Genomic DNA, 21,635 nt, shown 5'->3' on the forward strand with positions numbered 1-21,635 from the left:
ACACGTCTCTATTTACAAAATCTTCTACTTAAGAAATTTCTTACAGAACCAATTAATTATTTTATAACCAATTAATTATTTATGTATGTAGAGACACACATCGTGGTGGAAATGGGCTTGTATGCATGTTTTTTATGATGGTCTTGTAATATTATGAATACAGTATTGTGGTCTGGCAACATGAAATCCATTTTTTCACCAATTGCAGAATATAAAAAATCAACTTAAAAGTGGTGTACATTGACCTTGGTTTGCAAATATTCGATTTTCCTGTCAGAGTCTACCATTGAGGGTTACCACATTCTTTCCACTTCCTCCTGCCGTATCATATGCAGCCTGTTTAAAGTCTCCATGCCCTCTTCCACTCCTCTCTTGTAGGGGAGGGATAATACCTGGACAATAGCTGGCCCAACTAAGCATCGGCAGACTCCGGGCTTATCCAGGTCTCGGCGCTCTCGCTTCAGCTTTTTTTTTTTCTTTTTCTTTGGAGCTCGGCAGTTGGCTCAGTGTCGACTGGCTGATAAGTAGCCTGTGGGTCACGGGGAGGACAGCCAATGCGCCGGGCGCTAATCCTAGCATGAAACTATAGAATATTACGAAGGCGAATTATAAAAATGAGCCCCTTTCAGTGGGGTGGATTAAAGCCGTTCCCGTCTTTGTTCGCGTGGGCATCATTGTGTTACTGAGAACCGTCTTTCACCAGAGAGAGCTAGCGTTCTCTATGGGGGGATATTAGGTACAAGAAAAAAAATGAGCCTCTTTATGTGGTTAAAAACAACAACAGGAAGGAAAAAAACTAAAAAAAATGAAAGCGTGAGGGCTCCTTTGGTCTTTGGAATGTTCCCCTTTGAGACAAAGCTTTTGTTACCTAAAGAGAAGGAGCAGTTTGATTTATTTGGGCACTTTGCTGGAGGCTACATCTCAATTATACTTGGCGCTGTTGTTAGTGCACACGTATAATGTTTACTCATTTCAGTTTCTGAACAAGCCCGGGAGGAGAACCCCCCCCCCCCCCCAAAAAAAACGTTCCCTATGTCAAGAGTATATGAAATCCTTCTTGAGCTTTGAGACATCGAGAATCCATGCATCCATTTTCCAATATACTGTATATATTTTGGATTACCAGTATGAATATGATCTGCACATTTTAGTTTTGAGGAAAAAAGAAATATTCATGGAAGTAATAGATATTTGCTAAATATTTTTTAGCAAAGCATGGCTACCTTGGCAAACTTTGCTCATTGTTGTGCATGCGTGTACCTTTTTTTTGGTCAGAAAATAGTCTTGTTTGAACGTAATCAACTTTTTCCATTTGTGGCTAAATACTCCGGAGAATATGAAATGGGAGACAAATAACACATACGCAGACCTCACCTTGTACAATGATAACTGCGCCGCAAAGTGCTGACACGCACATCCGCTAACTTTTTAGCTGATGTTGAAGTCACCATATGCCGGAAGGTCCCGAGGGTTGTGAGCTGGCGCTCTTGCGCCATCGCAGCACGTCCTCATGGGATGCATTGTTTTAGTGGGGGTACATTGTGCATCTGCAAGGCAAAGTGTGATCCAAGCTCGCCGATTTATTATTATTTTTTCCTGACATTAGGATCAGACCATGTGGCATTCAGGTTAGTGTTGAACGAGCTGACTGAACGAATTTTGCCTTTTGTGAAGTGCTGGCATCAAATCTCAATCCTATGTGCGTGTCATGGGTTTTGACTTTGTCTTTGAGGATTTTTGTTTGGGCTTGTAATATTAATTATAAAATCACAAAAGTGTGTATATTGCCTGTAAATAGCACAAGGCCTGATAGGAGAATATCAATTTGATCATGTTCTCTTTTAGTGTTTCCAAGGTCTCTCTCTTTTTTTTTCCCCCCATTCAGAGGCTGAAAGACCAAAACATAAATGTTCCCATATCCAAATCGTCCACGTTAATGATGAGCAATTATTTATGAAACAACCTTTGGATTAGTCACGGCTGCTATTGTGTCACAGCGAATGGTCCTAGCTAATAGAGTGAGCTCGACTCTGTCCTTGTTCTCAAAGTCCCATTTGCGTCTGTTTTACTTTTCCCGTTTTGCCTCCTTTTTTTTTTTTTTTGACTACCGCCTCTCGTTCTTTGTTCTGTGTTTTCCCCAGAGACCCATTAGTGTGCCTAACTAGGCTTTGATTACATGACTTCTGTAGTCATTGTGTGATCAGAGTGCCAACTATTTCCTCAGAGTCGCTGACATGACGTCTCACTAAGGAACATTCATCCCTTGGCGTTTCACCACTGTGTTCATTCATTTGCGCTCATGTTCACTCCCCTCCCCCTCCCCACTGTCATCGTTGTTTGCCAGCTTTCCTCCATTTCATCCCCTTTTTTCTCCCCCCCCCCCCCACCACTTTCCTTTTCACCCTCCTTTGCTGATTAGTTTCTCTCCGAGTGTCTCGCCTCAGACTTTCCCTCAGCAGTTCTCCAGCAAAACTTGCCCTCTGACGCTCTAATCTCCTTCCAAAAGCCTCCATGTTTATCTGCTAAGCACAGAACCATGCTATGGGCAGCCGTTGGTGTTAACCCAAAAAACAATAAAGTTAAGTGTTTAGTAAATGATCTCTCACGGCACGTCAAGGCTTCAGTTTGTACACTCGAGCCGCGGCACTGCGGTTGGCTTTAGGGGAGACCTTAAAAAAAAAAAAAGTACAAAACTTCTCTCCTGATGACCTCTGAGCTATTTGTCCTCCTGAAAGCAAGCTGCTGTTCCTTTCAAGATTGGGTTTTTCTATCGAGGTTGGGAAATAGGGATGAAACCATTTACAAATAAACCGCGATTTAAATTATTATTATTTTTAATTGTCTAAAATATTTGTTATTGTTGCTAGCATAATATGATGGACCGTCACTTAACCACATGATCGTTTAAGAAGCCGATTGTGTACTGTTTAACAAATATACGGAATGTTTGAATTCATGTTTTTGGGGTATTTTTATTTATTTTTTTACGTCAATTATTTCACAATGACACAGCAAACTACTCTCACTCGCTACTTTTTCAGCATCGATTGAATAAAGACAACATGCTGGCCATAATTTCAGTGCCACCTTAGATGGTTTCTTAAAGGGGCGGTTCGCCCATCATGACCGAGTGGATCGCCATTGTTAAAATGTTCATTATGATCAAAAGGAGTGGTTTCATGAAATGACTTGGGGATAATAAATACTTTAGTCTGATTTAACCACTTAGAACGCGCACTGTTGTTAGGACAGTGTGTGTGGCATGCCAAAGTAAACGTCCAATGAAAGTAATGGAATAAAATAAAGGGCGCACATTTTAGAAGATCTATCATTGGGCCGGTATGTGTGCAAACATTTGGTCACTTAGAATAGCGTGTCAAAATTTCATTTGCTAATTTTCATGATGACATGAGTCTGATGAGGATGCCAAAGACACTTCGTAGTCAGCAAGACCCTGTGGCACACCATTTTAGTTGGTATTTGAGCTGTCCATGGTCCTGAAAATTGGCATTTAATCCTCCCTTACTGTGTGCACAGTCATGCTGCTGAAATTTATCGGGCACACATCAATGATGATAAAGTCTTCAATAGGCACTATTAAAAGGTAGCAGTAAAATAACACGCTAAGTTTGACAAGCCTGCGTGTCTGAGTCAATGTTTTTTATTTCACTCTTCCGGATGTCGCTTGTCATATTGCATTTCCATGATTGCACTTTTAAAACAGTTGGCAGCGAAAGGCTTTTTATTTACTCTTCGTCGTGCACTCTCGACGAAAATATTTATCTAATCAACGTGTTTTCTTCCTGCAGTGGTGCTGCTGAATTCTAAAGAGACTCAGGCGGAGCTGGGCTGGACCTCATATCCCCCCAACGGGGTGAGTCGGCATCTTTTGTTTTCGTGGCCTGTGACTATTTTTTGGTGTGTTTTTGTGTGACATAACCGATTGAGTTGCTGCGTTTCGTAGCTCAGCTGCCCGCGTAACATTTGGCTCATCCGACTTTGCCATCCTTTCTCACATTGTTAGTCTCCGTGTCACTGAGTGAGTGCACATCGCTGCATCTGTTAGTGATAAAAGAAAAGCCACTTTTATCGCATTTATCGGAACAAAAGGGTGCTTAACAAAGAAACACCACCGGCGATTTGGCATTTACTTCCGGTACGAGTTTACACATGCGAATGTCACAGAGCTTCTCATCCCACCCCGTCCGCTGATTTACACTTTGACTCCTGTCGAAAACAGTTTGTTGGCAGGCCGCCGGGGTTTGAGAGCTGAGCGCAAAAAAAACAAAAAAAAACCCACAAGCGTTTTCACGAGATTGCATCCACTCGCCGTGCTGCCTGTCAGATTGGCGCGCTCGATGAAAGAATCAATTGATGCATCAATCGCTCCACTTCTGAAAAGAACATTTGTCACCGTGGCGGTTGGTGTTGTTGAGCACAAGAGCAGCACTAACAAGCCATTTTCGATGCTTGCTCTGCTGCTCGACTCTGCTAAGTCAGAGAACTCTTCATCAAGAGTTGAATCGATCATAGATTGCGCTGGACCCACACCGAATCTTGAGTCTTCATCTTACCGAGGCATTTAGGACAATTTTATGCTTCCAGCTTTGTGGGCACATTTTTTTTTTTTTTAGCTCTAGCGCACAAAGCACAAGCCAATAAGTGATGACTCCATACTTGATTCCGTTTACATTTCCTGCAGCTCTCACAATACTTGCTTCCATCTAGAATAAACTACCTTTGCGCTACTTTGCGCATTTCGATATTTTAAATTGGAGCACTGCTGCGGTTTTGGTTAACCATCAGTCAAACTCCCGCACACAAAGGAAAATATTTGCAATCGCAATTTTAAACATTTTAAGAGCTAGTCGTAGCTTTCTTGTGTAATTGCTAAAAGATTCACGATTCTCTGTAAAACAAATGAATAAGATGCCATGATCTGTATTTTTGTTTCGGGTTTGCATTTGGGTTTGTCTCGTGACATGTCTTGTTGGATTGTGGTTCATGCCTTGTCCTACGCCACAACTTAGACCCGCTTTCATGTGATCTACACCGAAAGTCTCTTAAAGCCCAGTCAGACGGAAATTCCTAAACACGGTAAACTAGACTTGCCTCATGAAATTACTCTTGCACGAAACTGGAAGTTGATCCAGTTTTTACGCCGAGCGCATGTGCGCCTATCGATGAGAATAGGACCTTTCACTTGGGTCCAATTAAAATTCAAAGCCAGAAATATTCAATGAAAAGGGTAATAAAAATCAGCAAAACACTTGACGAAAAGTTCTTAAAAAAATACCCTGACATGACAAGTTTGGAATGTCTCTCATTGTTTCTCACCCCCCCCCCCCCCCCCCGCAACCCCCTCCAGTGGGAGGAGATAAGCGGCGTCGATGAAAAGTACAAGCCCATCCGGACCTACCAGGTGTGCAACGTGATGGAACCTACCCAGCAGAACAACTGGCTGCAGACCGGCTGGGTGGCACGTCGGGGTGGCCAGCGCATCTTCGTGGAGCTTCAGTTCACACTTCGCGACTGCAACAGCATTCCCGGCGTGGCGGGCACCTGCAAGGAAACCTTCAACCTCCTGTACGTCGAATCGGACAGAGACCTCGGCGCCGTGACCCGAGAGGACCGCTACACCAAGATTGACACCATCGCCGCCGACGAGAGTTTCACGCAGGGCGATTTGGGCGAACGGAAGATGAAGCTGAACACAGAGGTACGGGAGATCGGTCACCTCAACCGTCGGGGCTTCCACCTGGCGTTCCAAGATGTCGGGGCCTGCGTCGCTCTGGTGGCCGTGCGGGTGTACTACAAGCGCTGCCTCGCCACCGTCCAGAACCTGGCCATCTTCCCCGACACTGTAGCCGAGGCGGCTTTTTCCACGCTGGTCGAGGTGCGCGGCAGCTGCGTCAACAACTCTGAAGTGGATGCCGATAGCCCCCCCAGGATGCATTGCAGCGCCGAAGGGGAATGGCTGGTCCCCATTGGGAAATGCAGCTGCAGTGCGGGTTTCGAGGAGGGTCACAGCAGCTGTGAAGGTAGGAAAGCATAAACAGCGTGTGCGCGAACAGCCACAATGAGCTTACTGTCATGAAAGGAGGAAAAAAACAAAAAACAATGAAAAATGTTTTGCATCGACAGTATAAAAAGTGTGTAGTGATGTCAAAATGTTCTTTCACACCACAACGATGCGAGGCAGATGAGTAAACCGGAATAAAGAACCAGCCACGGAACAAACATATCCTCGCGAATACAATAGCGCTGATTTTGCTTTAAGAAAATAAATTCGGCGGTGTCGTCATATGCTCGAAGAGAGGTGATTTTCGTCCGTAGAGGAAAAAAAAACGCCTTCGTCCTGTATTTCTGCCGTATAGACGATGTTTTTCTGTGCCGCAGCTTTCATCTTCGCGCGCACACATTAGCCGTTTTGATGACACAGAATAGCAGCGCAATCACATAATTACACATCGACATCAGAATAGACGGCTCATCTTGGGAAGGAGGGTGAGAGCACCGATTTATCTCACGAGGTCAAGGGTCGCCCGACTTTCTGATCGTACAGACCTAAAGCTGAATGTTTTCGCTCGATCGTAGTTTTCGTGACTCCATTGCCGATTTTTTTTTTCCTCCTTAAAGCCGCTCGACAGTTGTCTCGGAATACCTTAAAATATGAATATTATGACTCCGTAAGGTATAAAAGGTGGCAAATGAAAGAAACATCCACCAATCTTACTAAAAACAGAATTATGAATCCACAATATGGCGGCTACACAGCCCACCTTTTCGTCAGCGTTGACATCAGCAATGACGGCTGCGTCATCAAATCAGTCACGTAACCACAATACATGTGCGCATCCAGAAAGATGCCCAAAAAAAAAATGGCATTGTTGCAAATCTCCCAAGACGTGATATGTGAGGCGTCACAATCTGAATGTGCTTGTGAATTCTGTGAGCGAACATGGTGACTAATGTACTTTGCCCTCATTCTGTTGAGAACCACACCTTCACTTTTGGCATTTACATCCAGCCAAAAGGACGCACACACATTCGCGATCTGCCGTGCGTAGGGTGGGTGATATGCCGACATAGAAAGAGACGGAAAAGAACGTTGCTCATAGGCGAGCAGAAGTCAAAATTCCCGGCAATGCCTTGTGGGTGTTGGAGTCACGGGGTGCTACTTGGCAGACGGTAATTTTGGCTTTTTTGGGGGGGCGGGGTGCGGGGGGGGGATAGCCTCCCATTTGTCAATTCTATAACAAGCGGAGAGAAGTTTTAATGGAACTGCAATTGCGTGACATGACGTTGGACAGAAAATGTTGAAGTCGATGAATGAGCTGTTTTCACAAGGCGGGCAAAAAAGGCAGAGCTGACGGCTCAGCGCAGGAAACTTATAAAGTTGAGTTTTTTTTGTTTGTTTGTTTGTTTTTTGCCAGAGGACCTTTCAGTGCATTTTTTTGTCCACCTCAGAGACTCCATTCGGTACACCTCCAATAAGAGCGTATACAAAAGCCCTTTCGCACAGGTGTCAAAGTCAAGGCTCGGGGGCCAGGTCTGGCCCGCCACATCATTTTATGTGGCCCGCAAAAGCAAATCAAGCATGTCAAGTTCCATGATGCTTGCTAAAGTCTGAGCTAAAATTTCAAATTGTCATATGTAACCCACAATAACAGTCATTATTCTTGACTTCTCATTTTAGAAACTAGTTATTCATCAATTTGTTGTGCGCTGTGTATGGAGGTGATTAAACATTTCTATGGTTTCACCAAAATTCATAACGGCCCTCCAAGTCAAACCATAACTACAATGTGGCCCGCGACAAAAATGAGTTTTTGTCGCCCCTGCCCTATCGAAATATTTGCAACGTGTTTTGGTTGCAATATTGATTAATTAGAATTGGCTAATTCATGTTATGGCTGTACGACTTGACATTTAGCGCAAGTGGGAGTGGAGGAGTTGCGGCGATTCGAATGTTCGTCGTGTCCCAAAAAAACCCAAAAGTTACATTGGAAGTCTTCCTTTTGATAACTCGGGTTTCAATGATCCTTAGAATTTTTGTTTCGTTGCTAGGCCAACCTGTTAGTGTTTTCATTTGAAAAAACCTTTGTCTGCGATAAACACCAACGTAATCGCTAATGAGCGTAAAGCGATCCCGGTCACTAATTCTCTATTGAACATCGGCACAAAACTCTCAGCACGTCTTCTTCAAGTGTTAAGCGACGCCAGAGCGAATGCGCTCAGTGTCTCAACGCAGGTCAATAATATTGAAGAGCCTGTGAGTCGCGACCGATAATGTGCGCGAGCTGTGTTGCGCGGTCGAGGATTATTAGCACATGCGATGTTAGCGGTCACGCCAGTCCACACTGGATTAACCGCACAGTTAACGGCGTCAGTCATTTGCAACTCTGAAAAAAATTCTCACTGGGATTGGAGCTGTGAACATTTTTTCCGAGAAAACATATGTGGGAGGCCTTGGGATCAAATCTCTTGAGAAATAAAGTCAATTACAATCTCTGCGCTCTCTCGCTTTTGGCTGTGGAACTGTTTAAAAAGAACAAACAAACAAAAGAAAAGTTCATGAGCTCTTCAGGGTCATTTGCCGGTGACGCTTGAAATGGAATAACCGCAAATGAACGTGCAGTATGTCAGGAATGGATACATGGAGGCTACCTTGGTACCGTTCATAAAAAAAAAAATAATAATAATTAAAAAAAACATTTATTCCCATCGCGGAGGAAAAAAGAGCGTGGCGCCACTTGACCGGCCTCTTGTAAAACGTGGGAAACAAATGCACAGCGGGACATTCCGGCAAATTTGCATATCTGCTCGCTCAGCTTCTTCATGTGAAATGAAGACGTACAAGAGGAGGGGAAAAAAAAGAGAATTAAACTGAGTAGGGAGTCGAGCATTCGTCGTTTTTGCCGGCTGGCGCACTCTTTATCATATATCTTCGGCTTTACACCGATGGCTGCACACATGTTCTCCAGTCTCATTATGAAATGATGAAACACCGCCAGCCGCTCCGGTCTGAGGCGAAAATAAATTATGTAATAATTCACCTCGCAAACGCCAAGTTTTTTTTTTTCCCGTGCCTGTGTTTCGGTCACACTCTCGCATAGTTCCTTCCTTTTCTAATTAAGGCAGCCGGTCTCTTTGCGATGTAATTACCGCGAGTGTGGCGCATGCCTTCAGCACATTCTCTTATTATCTTTCTGTTGTTTGCTGCTCAACAATCCAGCTCCTGGCGCCTTCACCGCCCCGCTGTTTCTTCCTGTCGCACCCCCCCCTCACACTTCATCACTTCTCTGACCTATTTACCCCCCATGCACTCCCGGGTGCCGCAGAAGTGAACGCTTGAATTTTTGTCCCAAGTGACACTTCTCGACGGCATCCGGGACGTCTGTTTTTGATTTCTGGCTACCTCACTGTTTTTCTGTCTCCTGCACTCTTACTTGATTTGCCCCCCCCGTTGAGACCATGTGGCAGGGTGAGGCGGGTGGAGAGGCAGGTTAACTGGCTGAAATCTGCTCTCGAAGCCGCTGTGTGTGTGTGTGTGTGTGTGTGCGTGTGGGGGGGGGGGGGGATGTTTATGCGTGATTAAGATTTGGCACCAGTGCGCAATCATCTTCCTGAAGTTGTTCCACTCATCTTCTCGCGTCATGACTTCCGCAGCCCTCTCTTACTCATCTTGTGGTAGGTCATGAGCAATCGTTACTCTCAAACTTTTTGCGCAGCTGGTGTCCTCCTGTAACTACTTTTGCCGTTAATATGGTTTTCATCACTGTCTTTTGACAGCCGTAAGAACCTTGAACTCAAGAAGAAATTACACTCCGATGGTCTTTTGAAATCGAGTTTGTTCCATTCGTTGAAACAACTGGAGCCGAAACATTGATGAAGATGAATAGCAAATAAATGGAAAAGGGGAGAAAAATGGAAAGCTTAATGAAAACAAATGAAAACTGCTCGGGAGGGGGGGGGGGGGGGGATAAAAGCACTCCCCTCGGCTTGAGGCTCTGAGCCAAATGTCTTCACATTAAAATAAACACTCAATCCAACCATAAAATTGCAGTCAACTTATTTTAGTTGAGATATCAGAGCTTGTAGACCAGAGGTGTCAAACATACGGCCCGCGGGCCGGAATCGGCCCCCAAGGAGGTTCGATCCGGCCCGCGGGATAATTTAAAAGTGAAAAAAATGCATTAAAGACGGAATGAATGTTTTAAATAAAATGCAATTCCTGGATTATCCGCTAGGGGGCACACTGTTTTGATCACAGTAGAAGACAACATTCTTTTGATCGGGGAAGAAAACAGCAGTCTCAGTCTGTCACCGAGATAGACCCAACGCAGCAAATGATATGAAAGCGCCAATCAATGCTTCTTGAGACCAAAACAAAGGAAAGAGATGAGATTTTGGTGATTCATAGCTCTGTATGGTATCATGTTAATGGTTCGGCCCACTTGACATCGACCGAGTCCGTATGTGGCCCACAATGTGAAATGAGTTTGACACCCCTGTTGTAGACGTCCCGCGCTTCACGGTTAAGATCGAAGTGCAGTCACTCAGTCAGCAGACAAAATTGTGAGGATGCACAGGTATATATATTATTGTTGCGTTTTTTTGTTTTAATTACTCACATCTTGAAGTATTGACGCATGTAAATATGATCATGACATGAATAGCATCATACTCGTGTCTTTTTCAACTGGATGAAAAGATTTGTTCACCCTCTCAATTTGAAGTCTGCGTTGAGCTAGCAAGCAGCTAACCAGCTAGCCACTTAAGCTTGCTCAATAACGAGTTAGTAACGCGCCTCTACAATTGCAGGGGTCCGATTAGATTTATAATTTGAACTAAATCGCACTTTCCAGCTGACAGCGATTCCAGTGGTCAGACGTGACATTCAGGGAGCTTGAGGGTGGTACCCCACCATGGCCCCATCCCTCAAAGAGAGCCCTCTGTTGATCATTTGCATTTGAATTCCAGTCCTTCCAACTTTCCCCGTTCCCCTTGCTTCATTTGATGAAGTTTTTAACAATTGTCGAAAGTCCATTCGTTATGTCCTCCTTAATCCAAAATGTTGGTGACACGCTCACCACCACATTTTTCACCCTTTCTCTCTATACCAGATTTCCTTGGCGATGTGCCCAATTTGCCCATCTGGTCCTCCTGCTTCCCTCCATCCTTCCCCATCCATCTCTACCCAAGCAGCATCCCAGACTTCTGTTAGTCATCTCTTCCACCTGCCTTCACTTTAAATAATTCGCTGTCTCCTGGGGTTGGCGGGGGAAATCTCATGTGCACTTTTGGGAAGGGCGTCGGATATATTTGTTAGGCTAGCCCACTAAGCAACATGTGGCAAGACAACTGGACTCACAGCCCGACAAACTCTCACTCACTCTCATGTCAATGTCGAGCGATTGCCACGTGAAATATCTCGGGCGATTGAAAATGTGAGCTGGGTCGAGGCCAAGTCGTCACCGTTCATTCATCTCCGGCTTTTATTTACCATCGAGGCGGTTGAGGAAAAGAATGGAGGCGAGAGACAAACGGGTCATGATGAGTGCGGATGAGATGAATGTTTGGTGGAGACAAACAGCGCCGCGGTGCCGAAGCGAACTGTCAGGGAATTCTTGTGCTGTTTGTTCGTCGCTTTGCAAGAGAGCCGAATGCATAAAATATGAGTTGTAAAAAGCCGGCGGACGCAATCGAATGCGCCTACAATGGTGGTGTGGAGAAAAAAAAAGGGGGAGGAGGAGGAGGCGCCGACTCCAAAGTGAAAAGGAAGGCGAACACTGGGTGGAACGGAATAAAAGTAAAATGAGAGAGTTGCGGATGAGAGAGAAATATGAAGCTCGGGGGACTCTTAAAACAGAAAATTTAAAGAAAGGTTAATCACGAAGAAGTTCCAAGGCCGCGTTTGAGTGGCGGCGCAAAGAATTATAGGAAACAAACTCGGAGGAGGGGATAAAAGAATTTGTCACAACCAGCGTGACGACGGGTTGAACATGCAAATGAGAGGGCATTACCGCCGCCCGCCTGTCTCACTTTGAATCCCCCCCCCCCCCCCCGCCAGACCTCATGCATTAAATACGGCCGACATGAATGCATTCAAGAGCAGGTCGGCTCTCCAGCTTTTCATCACTTTGCCAGCTCGCGTGATGTGACGTCCTCGTTTCTTTCCGCAGACGAGCGTCCGAAAACTTCCAAGCTGCAAGGGAAATATAGATTTAGACGCCAACGTCCGCCGTCGCGTTAGCGCAGCTTTAAAGGCGGAAATTTACTCGCGTTTGGCGCTTGCTTTTCTGTTCGAGTTCCGAGGTGGCCCCTTCTGCGAACCCTGGATCGGTTAAAAAATTATCCATTTTCGGTGAGAGGCCATTGTGGAGCAATTGCCCTGCTGTTCCACAATCACCCCCCCCCCCCCCTCCATTCAACCTCCACTAATAACTTTCCATCTGTTGAAAATTGAAGTGGGATCTGTGTATGGCGCTATCTGCCCCCACTTAACCTCTGAGAAATGTACTTCTTAGTAGAACAGTGGAAGAAATGAAAAGATGGCGACCTGAGGCCGGTGAACAAACACCAACTATTATGAAAGAGGCCTAGGCAGGAAATATTGCGAAATTATTATTATTCTTTTCTTTTCTTTTTTTTTTTGCTAGACTTAGAATCTGATGAGGGCTTTTATTTTCAGTATTATTATTTTTGGGGGGAAAATGATATTCAAATGAATATAATTTTTTTCATTTGTCTGTGACCAGATTGATCGAAATTCTCCCAAATTTTTTGGCGGGCCCGGAACATCAAAAATGTTAGTCCTGGCTCGTTGAATCGATTTCTCACTTGTTTGTCAGTCTGGTGTGAATTGAACATTCCTCCCCCAGAATAAAATGGGCACTGACCGCTCATTTGTAACCTCTCCTGTCATCCTCCATGAACCAGGAGGTAGCCTGATAAATAATTATGAAGAAAAGGTGGAAAGAAGGAAAGGAAAAAAAAAGTCTCTTCTAGTGTCATTATGGTCCCTGAAGGTTATCCTGGCACATGACTTTGACATGTTTGCTTCTTCTACTGAAGAGTAAAACATCATCACAACCGAACCAAAAGGAGAGTTTGCTTTGTGATTTTTAAACCATGCGTGTGCTAAACATTGTTGTTGATCTCAACCGGATGCTACTCAACTTGAGAATGAGAAGTCACCCTGTGATCATTTGAGGCGAAACGCAAACGCCGTTTTACCGCATGGAGTTAGCTTTGTGATTTGAAGTGGGGATGACGTCGCGTGCGGCTTTGTGTGTGCCGGCTGGCCGTCTCCGTACTCGCAGCTTGGCTGAGGGCGCCTGTCATGCCCCCGAGGGCTGCGGCATCTTCATCCCCCGCCTCCCTTATTTTGTTCTCATTTGTTGCACCTTCCCCCTCCCGACACATTGATCCACGCCGCATCCCAAGTCGACTGGATGACATTTGCAGGGACATCTCAATCGCGCGCATTTTGCATCTAAGTGTCCCACACGTGCGCGTTGGTATTCGTGACTCCAAAATCGAACCGCACGCCGTACAGTATGCCTGATGAAGCCAGGGGGGCTCATGTGCATTACTTCGTCATTACCCAGCCATCTGTTTGTACCGCCTCAGCTCCGACTAAACACGTGCTTTGTTGTGATGTACAGTTCAGGCAGAGTTCCGCAAACACCTAGCCGTGCTCATACTGATGAAACAACCCCCGAATCCACTTCGGATGGAGAGACCTGTTGCCACACGGGCACACATGCTCGCGCCTCACCGTAGGTTCAAGGTCACTTGTGTTTATTTTATTTTTCGAAATACCGTATTTTCCGCACTAAAAGGCGCACTGGATTATGAGGCGCACCTTCAATGAATGGCCTATTTTGTCATTTTTTTCATATATCTGACGCACTGGATTATAAGGCACAATCTACAATGCATCCACTAGATGGAGCTACACTCCTTCCGTTCGACTCGAGAGGCGTTCATGACCGTCTCCGAAAAACGTAAATTAAAGATTACTTCATTGAAACTACGAAAATTGAAAATAATGCATCAAAACAGAAAATCAAGCGAGGAAATTACAAAAATTCTATAGCCCCTCCGACAGAATTTATTTTGGCATTTCCTTGAGCTTAGGTCTCACAGAACGATCAGATGTCAGTAAAATTTAGAAGACTGGACTGCCTCAGAAGTGTTTGTTATTTATTCCTTTGTTGTGTACTGTATTCACAAATGAGAATATCACAAAAGAAATTCTGTAGGGGGGCTATAGAATGTATTTTGTGATTTCCTCCCTTGATTTTCTGTTTTGATGCATTGTTTTCAATTTTCATAGTTTCATTGACGGAATCGTTAATTGACGTTTTTCGGAGGCGATCATGAACGCCTCTCGAGTCGAACAGAAGGAGCGTAGCTCCATCTAGTGGATCATTGTAGATTGCGCCTTATAATCCAGTGCGTCCATCTTGGGGGGGTCGTCATATTACCGTAATGCCCATACACAAGGTGCACCGGATTTTAAGGCGCGCTGTGAGCTTTTCTGTGCGCCTTATAGTGCGGAAAATACGGTACTTTTTTTGTCAAAGTGAAACTGATAGGATGCTTCGGGTGTATTAACACAAAAATATATTAGTAACACGCACACAGACACCCAAATCTTTTTTTTTCTCCATTTCCCGATAGATGAAGTACGGATAGATCAAATGTTGAATTTGTAACTTTTTCCCTCCCTATCACCCATAATGCCGCGCGGACACGCCGTTGAGTGAGCCTTTGCCGCGCCGTGTGTATTTGCACAGTTTGAACAATCAGACTCGGGCGGTGTGGAGTGGGCGGATAAGGCGGGCATACGCTCGTTTGTGTATATTTCTGCTTGGTAACAGATTGTGCAAACGCACACCTCGTCATGGACAAGAAATTACCCGATGTCCTGCTCAGGCCCGACATGGATGTGCAAACACGATATGCACAAACGTAAAGGGATTCACCTCACTGATTTTCTTATTGTTTACGCCGACTGTTGGCTCTTATCAATTTTCCTTGGATGTCCGTAATGTTGACTTTGTAAAATTTATGATGATGGAACTCATACAAGCCGAGCTCATTTAATTGCTTATGTTATGGATCGTGTTTGCCATAACATAAGTTTGCCGTTTTTTTTTTTTTTTTGCACTGAGAAGCCACATGACATCTGCGCCCGATCAATCGTGTTTGTTTGGTGGAAGCCGGCCCCGCCGACTGTGATGGATGACGTATTTATGAAGCCCGCCCGAGTCCATGATTAAGGAGTGCAAGTATCATCCAGTTAGACAAAGAGAAAGACCGACGGATTAAATAGAGGACAGACCAAAAAAAAAAAAAAATGGAGTATGGAGGGAATGTTGGATGACTCGAGGGAAGGATGACGGGAGGATTCGCGGGAGGAAGTCAGGGGTTGGGATGGAAAAAAAAACCAGGGCTGCCTGCTCAGAGCGGAAGGTTAAAGTCAGCGGGAAGCGTTGGACTCCTGCAAGCCGCATAAACACTCACATGCACATTTGTTCTCAATTATTGATGATAAAAAAAAAGGGCACATCTTTCCTATCCCAACGCTTGCACATTCACGTTAGCAGAATTTATTTCTTTTTTTGTTAATTGGTCTGCCCCCTATGCTATGTCATTATTCTCATTTAGCACTTGCATAAATCTTTTTTACGTGGCAGCGATAGTAAACCAGACAGCGATAGATCGGCGGGCAACGACCGCACGGAGTGACGGATGGACGGACAGCGGGACGGCGGATAATACCGCAAGTGCCTCGAGATAGAAAGGGACGTGTTTAATAGTCTGTAGATAAGCGTGTGAGGGGGGGGGGGGGGGGGGGCTTTTTGCATGACAGTACAAAATGGAAGCAGACTGATGCTGGGAGAGAATGTCGTGGTCGCCGTTTGATTTTGCGGTGCCAAAGATCTGTCTTGTTTTGTGGCTACAAACAGCGGGCGACCCTCAAAACATGGAAGAGGGCTTTATTCAAACCTTGCAATTAACACCGACAACGGCTGCGATGCACAATAGAGGATCTGTATTCCTTTTTTTTTTTTTCAGGCCGCAAGAGTTTGACTGTGCGACGGCGGAGTTTTATACACTCCCCTCTGCGGTGTAAGTGGAGTGCGCTGCGAGTGACTAACGCAGTACCTAATCACACCCCTCACTAATTCTCGAAACTGAGAATTAGTGAGGAGAATATTCAGGAAGTTCAAAAAGTCATTTGGGTTGTGTTTGACAATTCGGGAACCACTTTTGTGATCTTTTAAAGCAGCTGTGGACAAAGTGAGTCGCAATATCCAAGGGATATATAATGGCAATGATAGAAAAACGGTTTCCATGCGGATAACTGAGGATGAGAGAGAATAGATTAATGGAATGAGGGTCACGCATTTAAATGGCCATCTGGAGTCGTTATAACCTTTCATTCATTCATTCATTTTCCGATCCGCTTATCCTCACATGGGTCGCGGGGGGTGCCGGAGCCTATCCCAGCCGTCTTCGGGCAGTAGGCGGGGGACACCCTGAACCGGTTGCCAGCCAATCGCAGGGCACATAGAAACGAACAACCATCCGCACTCACACCTAGGGACAATTTTGAGTGTTCAATCAGCCTGCCATGCATGTTTTTGGAATGTGGGAGGAAACCGCAGTACCCGGAGAAAACCCACGCAAGCCCGGGGAGAACATGCAAACTCCACACAGGGAGGCCGGAGCTGGAATTGAGCCCGCTGGAGCCCACTGGACCACCAGACCCCCTTGTTATAACCGCACCCACAAAATCATATCTCATTACCCATGAATCGGGATAACTCTTTGAACTCTTTCGCTAAGACTGTTTTCAATGTTTTCCCGATTTTGCTGTTGCCTTAAAGTGAAGTAGCCTCCATAAACCTTTTTACGAGGTCCCCTTGTCCAAAATGAAATGGCAGAGGAAGAGTGTCACCGAAATCTTATTTTCCTTCTTTCTGTCTCACTGGGATGCTCCGCGTGTCACGGCTGCCGTTTTGTGAGTAGCAGCTCTGTTAGCAATTTACATTTTTCATTATTTGTTTATCACACGCAGACGGTCAAAACTTTGCTGCTTTGCCGCACGTCAAATTATTGATTCAAAGAAAATGGCCGCCTCGTCGGCTGTCATTCCAAGCGGATATTTTGGATGTCTTTCAGCTGCCCGGCTGTCACGCCGGCGATGTCCTCCATCCCAAATAGGACAAATTGACTCGGCCGCCGGGGGGCTGCCTGAGGGGACACCGCTGACTCTCCCTATATCGTCTTCACCGGTGGGCTTCCGCGGAAACAACTTGGCAAAGCGCATCTTACTTGACCGACGGCGGGGGTCGGGGGGGGGGGGGGTCAAACAGTTTGGCTAAGAGGTGAATGACACAACTCGAACCGCGCGGTGGCAGTTTGACTCGCCGGCATGAAAGGATTCCTTTCATCCTCGGCGATGGCCGCGTTCAAACCATCGATCGGTCTTGACATCAAAGCATTTTGACGGTCACGTTTGCGTTGCGCGTCTTCAGAGAGTCATCCGTTCCCGTGAGGGCCTAACATACTCGCTGATGGCACATGCGAAATCTTCACCTATAAACACTGGCGTCAGGAACTACTCCGCCCCCCACCCCCATTCAGGCCCCTTTCCCTCTCGCTCTCCGCCGACTGACCGTTGTTTATATGGCTGTAAAATTCAATTAGGCTGCAGGCGAGCAGGCCGGCCTGCATTACTGCCTGCCAGGGTGACATTTCATTTGCAATGAATCATGGGCCAGAGGAGGGCTGGGCAGGCGAGCAAAACAACACTTCTCTTGCGATCTGTCCACTTTTTCACCTCCCTTTTTATTTTTTTTTTGTCCATTCTTCCTGCGCTTTACACCCACTTCTTGTTACTGTAGTTCATTTCCCCTCCTTAGCCGTGATGGAAACTCTCGCAGCTTCCGCCTCCTTTACGGCTCTTGTAAAAAGTCTAAACACCCTTGTTCAAATGCGAGGTTTTTTTGTCGTTATGCCCCCCCCCCCCAAAAAAAAGAAATATATACCTCACTTCAAATGGTTTCCACTGTTTTTGTGACCTAAAACCCGTGCAGCTAAATTGGCAAAAGGGCGGTGACTTTGAGCGGGGAAGTTAATGATGTGGTTGCAAAAGTGTGCCCACCCTCCTATATCGGAGGATGTGGTTGTGTTCAGAATAATCAATCACACTCAAACTCATGATAAATGGGAGTCAGTACACATCAGCCACCGCTTAAAATACTTCTGGTTAACCTCAGATGACGTTCAGATGTTCTGGTCGGCTTTTCCTGGCATTTTTGTTTTCTTTCCAGAAGAAGCCTCACTCGTATGTGACGCTGACTAGGATTTGGAATTTGGCCTTGACTAAGGCCCACGTTGGGTTTTGTCTGCCCATCACACTTGTTCCCACGCTTGTTTTTTTTTTTTTTTTTCCTATAAGGCTTTGGTATTGTCAGCCATTTCATACAATAGGTACGAAACAGCCAAAAATTCCTGCAGACCGTCAGGGTTGATGACCAGTTTCCTTCACGTCTTTTAATCCGTTTTGGAGCGACTTCCGGTTCTGGTCCAGGTCTTGATATTGTCACTGTTGCGCCATATTTTCTCCACTTGATGAGGGCGTTCATCCCTTGGAAATTCGTTTGTACTTTTCTCCCGACTGATGCCTTTGAACGATCAAATCCCTTTGATGCTGTGGAGTCCCTCTGCATTTTTTTTAATTCCCTCTTAAAAAGATTTGATTGTTTTTCAATAGATTTGTACATTCATTAATTCATGCTACATTAAATTAAAATATAGATCGAATTGTTTTTTTTTTACATCACAAAAAAAAAAGGCATTTGAAGACTTCTATCCTATGTAGTGCCTGCTGCGTGTTTTTGTTTGTTTGTTTTTGTTTTTTTTTCCCCAGAGTCTTTGCTTGAAAACAATGATGAGACTTCAAACTCCTCCCGTATGTTAATAGCAGCTGTTGTTTGGAACAATACCAAGCAGAAATTGTTGTTCTACCCACCCCCCAGTTAGAAAATGTTTAAATTTCAAAATACAAATGCTGCATTATTACATCGCGGGTAAACTTGTAGATGACGAATAACCTCTTTAATGTGACCCGAACAAAATGGAACAGCTTTGAACAAATGTGGAGTAAAGCTAACACACAACCGACATCTCAAATGGCACTACAAAAAAAATAAAAAATAAATACAATTAAAAATAATAAAAAGTTTGGACATAAATGGGGCACTTAGCTGTGAATAATTTCAGGCAAGGTATCGTGATTTGCCGTTTTCAATTACGTTCACGACTCCCGTTCGTCGAGGAAAGCCAACGTATATTCATCAATAATGCAATGTAATGCAAGTGCTCCAATGTAATCTCTCGATTAGCCTCTCAGCTACTCTGCTTGCGGAGAGACTTGAGATGAATTGATTGGCCCCAGAATGTGATGGAGTTTTTTGTTTTATTTAAAAGAAAATTTTTTTTTTGCATTCGTTATTAGTTTGTGGATTTGCATGTCTAGGTGTTATTTAGCCCGCGTCTGATTAGATCGTGGCAGATTTATGGCAGGATAATCTTTGCTATCCTGTCATCGAACACACAAAGCATTTTATTTCAATTGGGATGCCGCGAGGATAATTATGGATTTATTTGTGCAAAAAAAAAACTTGTTTTATGAGAGATTGTATTGAATATAGCGAACATGAATATTTATCCAGATGAAGTCGTTTTATCTTTGTAAATATTTGACGTTTACCAGGGTGTGCTTGATTTTGACAAATGCACTTCCGACGGCGGATCTGTTGTTTTGCTGTGTTTGTGGGGGAAAAAAAATAAAAAATGCTTCGTCACGTCCAAGGTCACTCAAGTAAGATCAGAGACAATCTCGCTTGGAGTTTATCAGCGTTTTGGACGACTTTGGAATTGAAACAAAACACGGTGGTCTTCCTTGGATTTCTAAATCGTTTTATTTGAATCCAGACACGGTGCAGACGGAGCCCCCTGAGCCTGTTTACCCACAATCTTAAGATAATGCGAGACAAAAGTGGCACCCAAACCTGGGCACTGCACATTAAACGGAGCCGCCCAAGCACTATTTTTGTCGAAAGCTCGACGAAGACGAAAATGGTCTGCAGATTCATTGAAATAAAACAGCAAAAAAACACCCCCACTTAATGTCACATGACTCCGGATTTGAATCGGTGCGTATCACCAGCCAAGGGATTCTAGGCAAAGGATGACCACCACCATTAAGATAAGCCCGCCACATACAACAAACAAACGACCCCTCGTGTTCTCTCGTTCAGCAGGAGGCGCACCTTGACCTTCAGGAGTTTCATATGTATGTTTTCCCGCAGCTGTGCGTGTGCGGGATCGTCCTCTGGGAGGGGGGGGGGATCTTTTTTCCAGTCCTGCTGATATGCCGCTTGAAGATAATAGCTCCTTTTACGTTGCAGCGTTATCATGGCGCGCGCACAAACGTACGCGTCACACTGGTCGACACCGTTTATTGAATCTTTAGATCTCTGTATGAATGCCTTGCGCTAAATGACCACGCCAAGTCCAGTTCGGGGGTGAAGCCCATAGCGGGGGTGGGGGGGGATCTTTATTTAAATAGTCTGGACTCATGCCTAATCTTTTCTAGCAGAAAGATGGAATTTCTCCGCTCTGCCTTGCGGACTGATGTGATTTACTCCAGGTGGGAGGGCCGGGGGGGGTGCAAACATTTTCGATCTTTGAGGAGGAAAATAAATAAATAGCTCAATTTTTAAAAAAAGCGAGTGCAAATGAATGATCATGGGGGTTGCACAAAGCCTCCCCCCTCCCCCAGCCCCCCCGGGTAAGAATATTTCACGGCTGTGCATTTCGGCTCCTGCTTAAGTGTGACTTCAACAAACAAACTGATTTCCATCTGGTGCGCGGCAGTGCTCGCGATGGAAGCGCTTCTTTGACACCGAAAATATTTGGTGCAAACGAGCTGAGGAGAAAATCGCAGTCTGTCACGTTGAGATTAATCAAACACTCTTATTACGTTTTCACCTGTCCAGGTCATTTTATGATGTCTGTAAACAGCCCTTCAGCCACCAAAGAAGACTATTCATTCTGGCCATGCTTGTAAATGTTTTCAACCTCTTTTACAAACTACATTAGCCTTGCACGGTTTGGTTGCATCAAACGTCACAGCTGCGGTTGTGGTCAAGGTCATACAAAGAGCACAGCATCTCGCGATGCGAAGAAGGTAATTGAAGCCGACGCAGCCCACACAAACACACACGCTCCCTTCATGCTGTGTGTCAGCGTCCAAGTGACTAGACCGGTAGTTCTTCACCTTGTCAGAGGTACCGAACCCAACCAGTTCGTATGCGCATCCATCAAACCCTTAGTGAAAAATAAAAACGATGATTCAACACAGGTGTCAAAGTCAAGGCCCGGGGCCCAGATCTGGCCCGCCACATCATTGTATGTGGCCCGCGAAAGCAATCCAAGCATGTCAACTTCCATGAAGTCTGAATCCAATTTTCAAATTGTCATATTTAATGTAATAATTACAATGTTTGAACAATAAATTCTTCTTGATGTTGTCAAAACTA

The 21,635-nt window shown here is 45.0% G+C and overlaps 1 protein-coding gene across 2 annotated transcripts in view; it reads left to right on the top strand.

Annotated features, from left to right (window-relative positions):
* epha10 (EPH receptor A10) overlaps positions 1 to 21,635 on the top strand; it is a 111,564-nt gene that overhangs the window by 25,533 nt on the left and 64,396 nt on the right. For both annotated transcript variants that reach the window (XM_086136032.1, XM_086136031.1), the window contains exons 2-3: positions 3,810 to 3,874; positions 5,369 to 6,041. In XM_086136032.1, the coding sequence (XP_085992158.1) occupies positions 3,810 to 3,874; positions 5,369 to 6,041 (738 nt within the window). The remainder of the gene's footprint in view (positions 1 to 3,809; positions 3,875 to 5,368; positions 6,042 to 21,635) is intronic.

This window comes from Hippocampus guttulatus, chromosome 18, assembly GCF_054856545.1.
Source record: "Hippocampus guttulatus isolate MCC_2025c chromosome 18, RoL_Hgut_1.0, whole genome shotgun sequence".
Lineage (NCBI taxonomy): Eukaryota > Metazoa > Chordata > Actinopteri > Syngnathiformes > Syngnathidae > Hippocampus > Hippocampus guttulatus.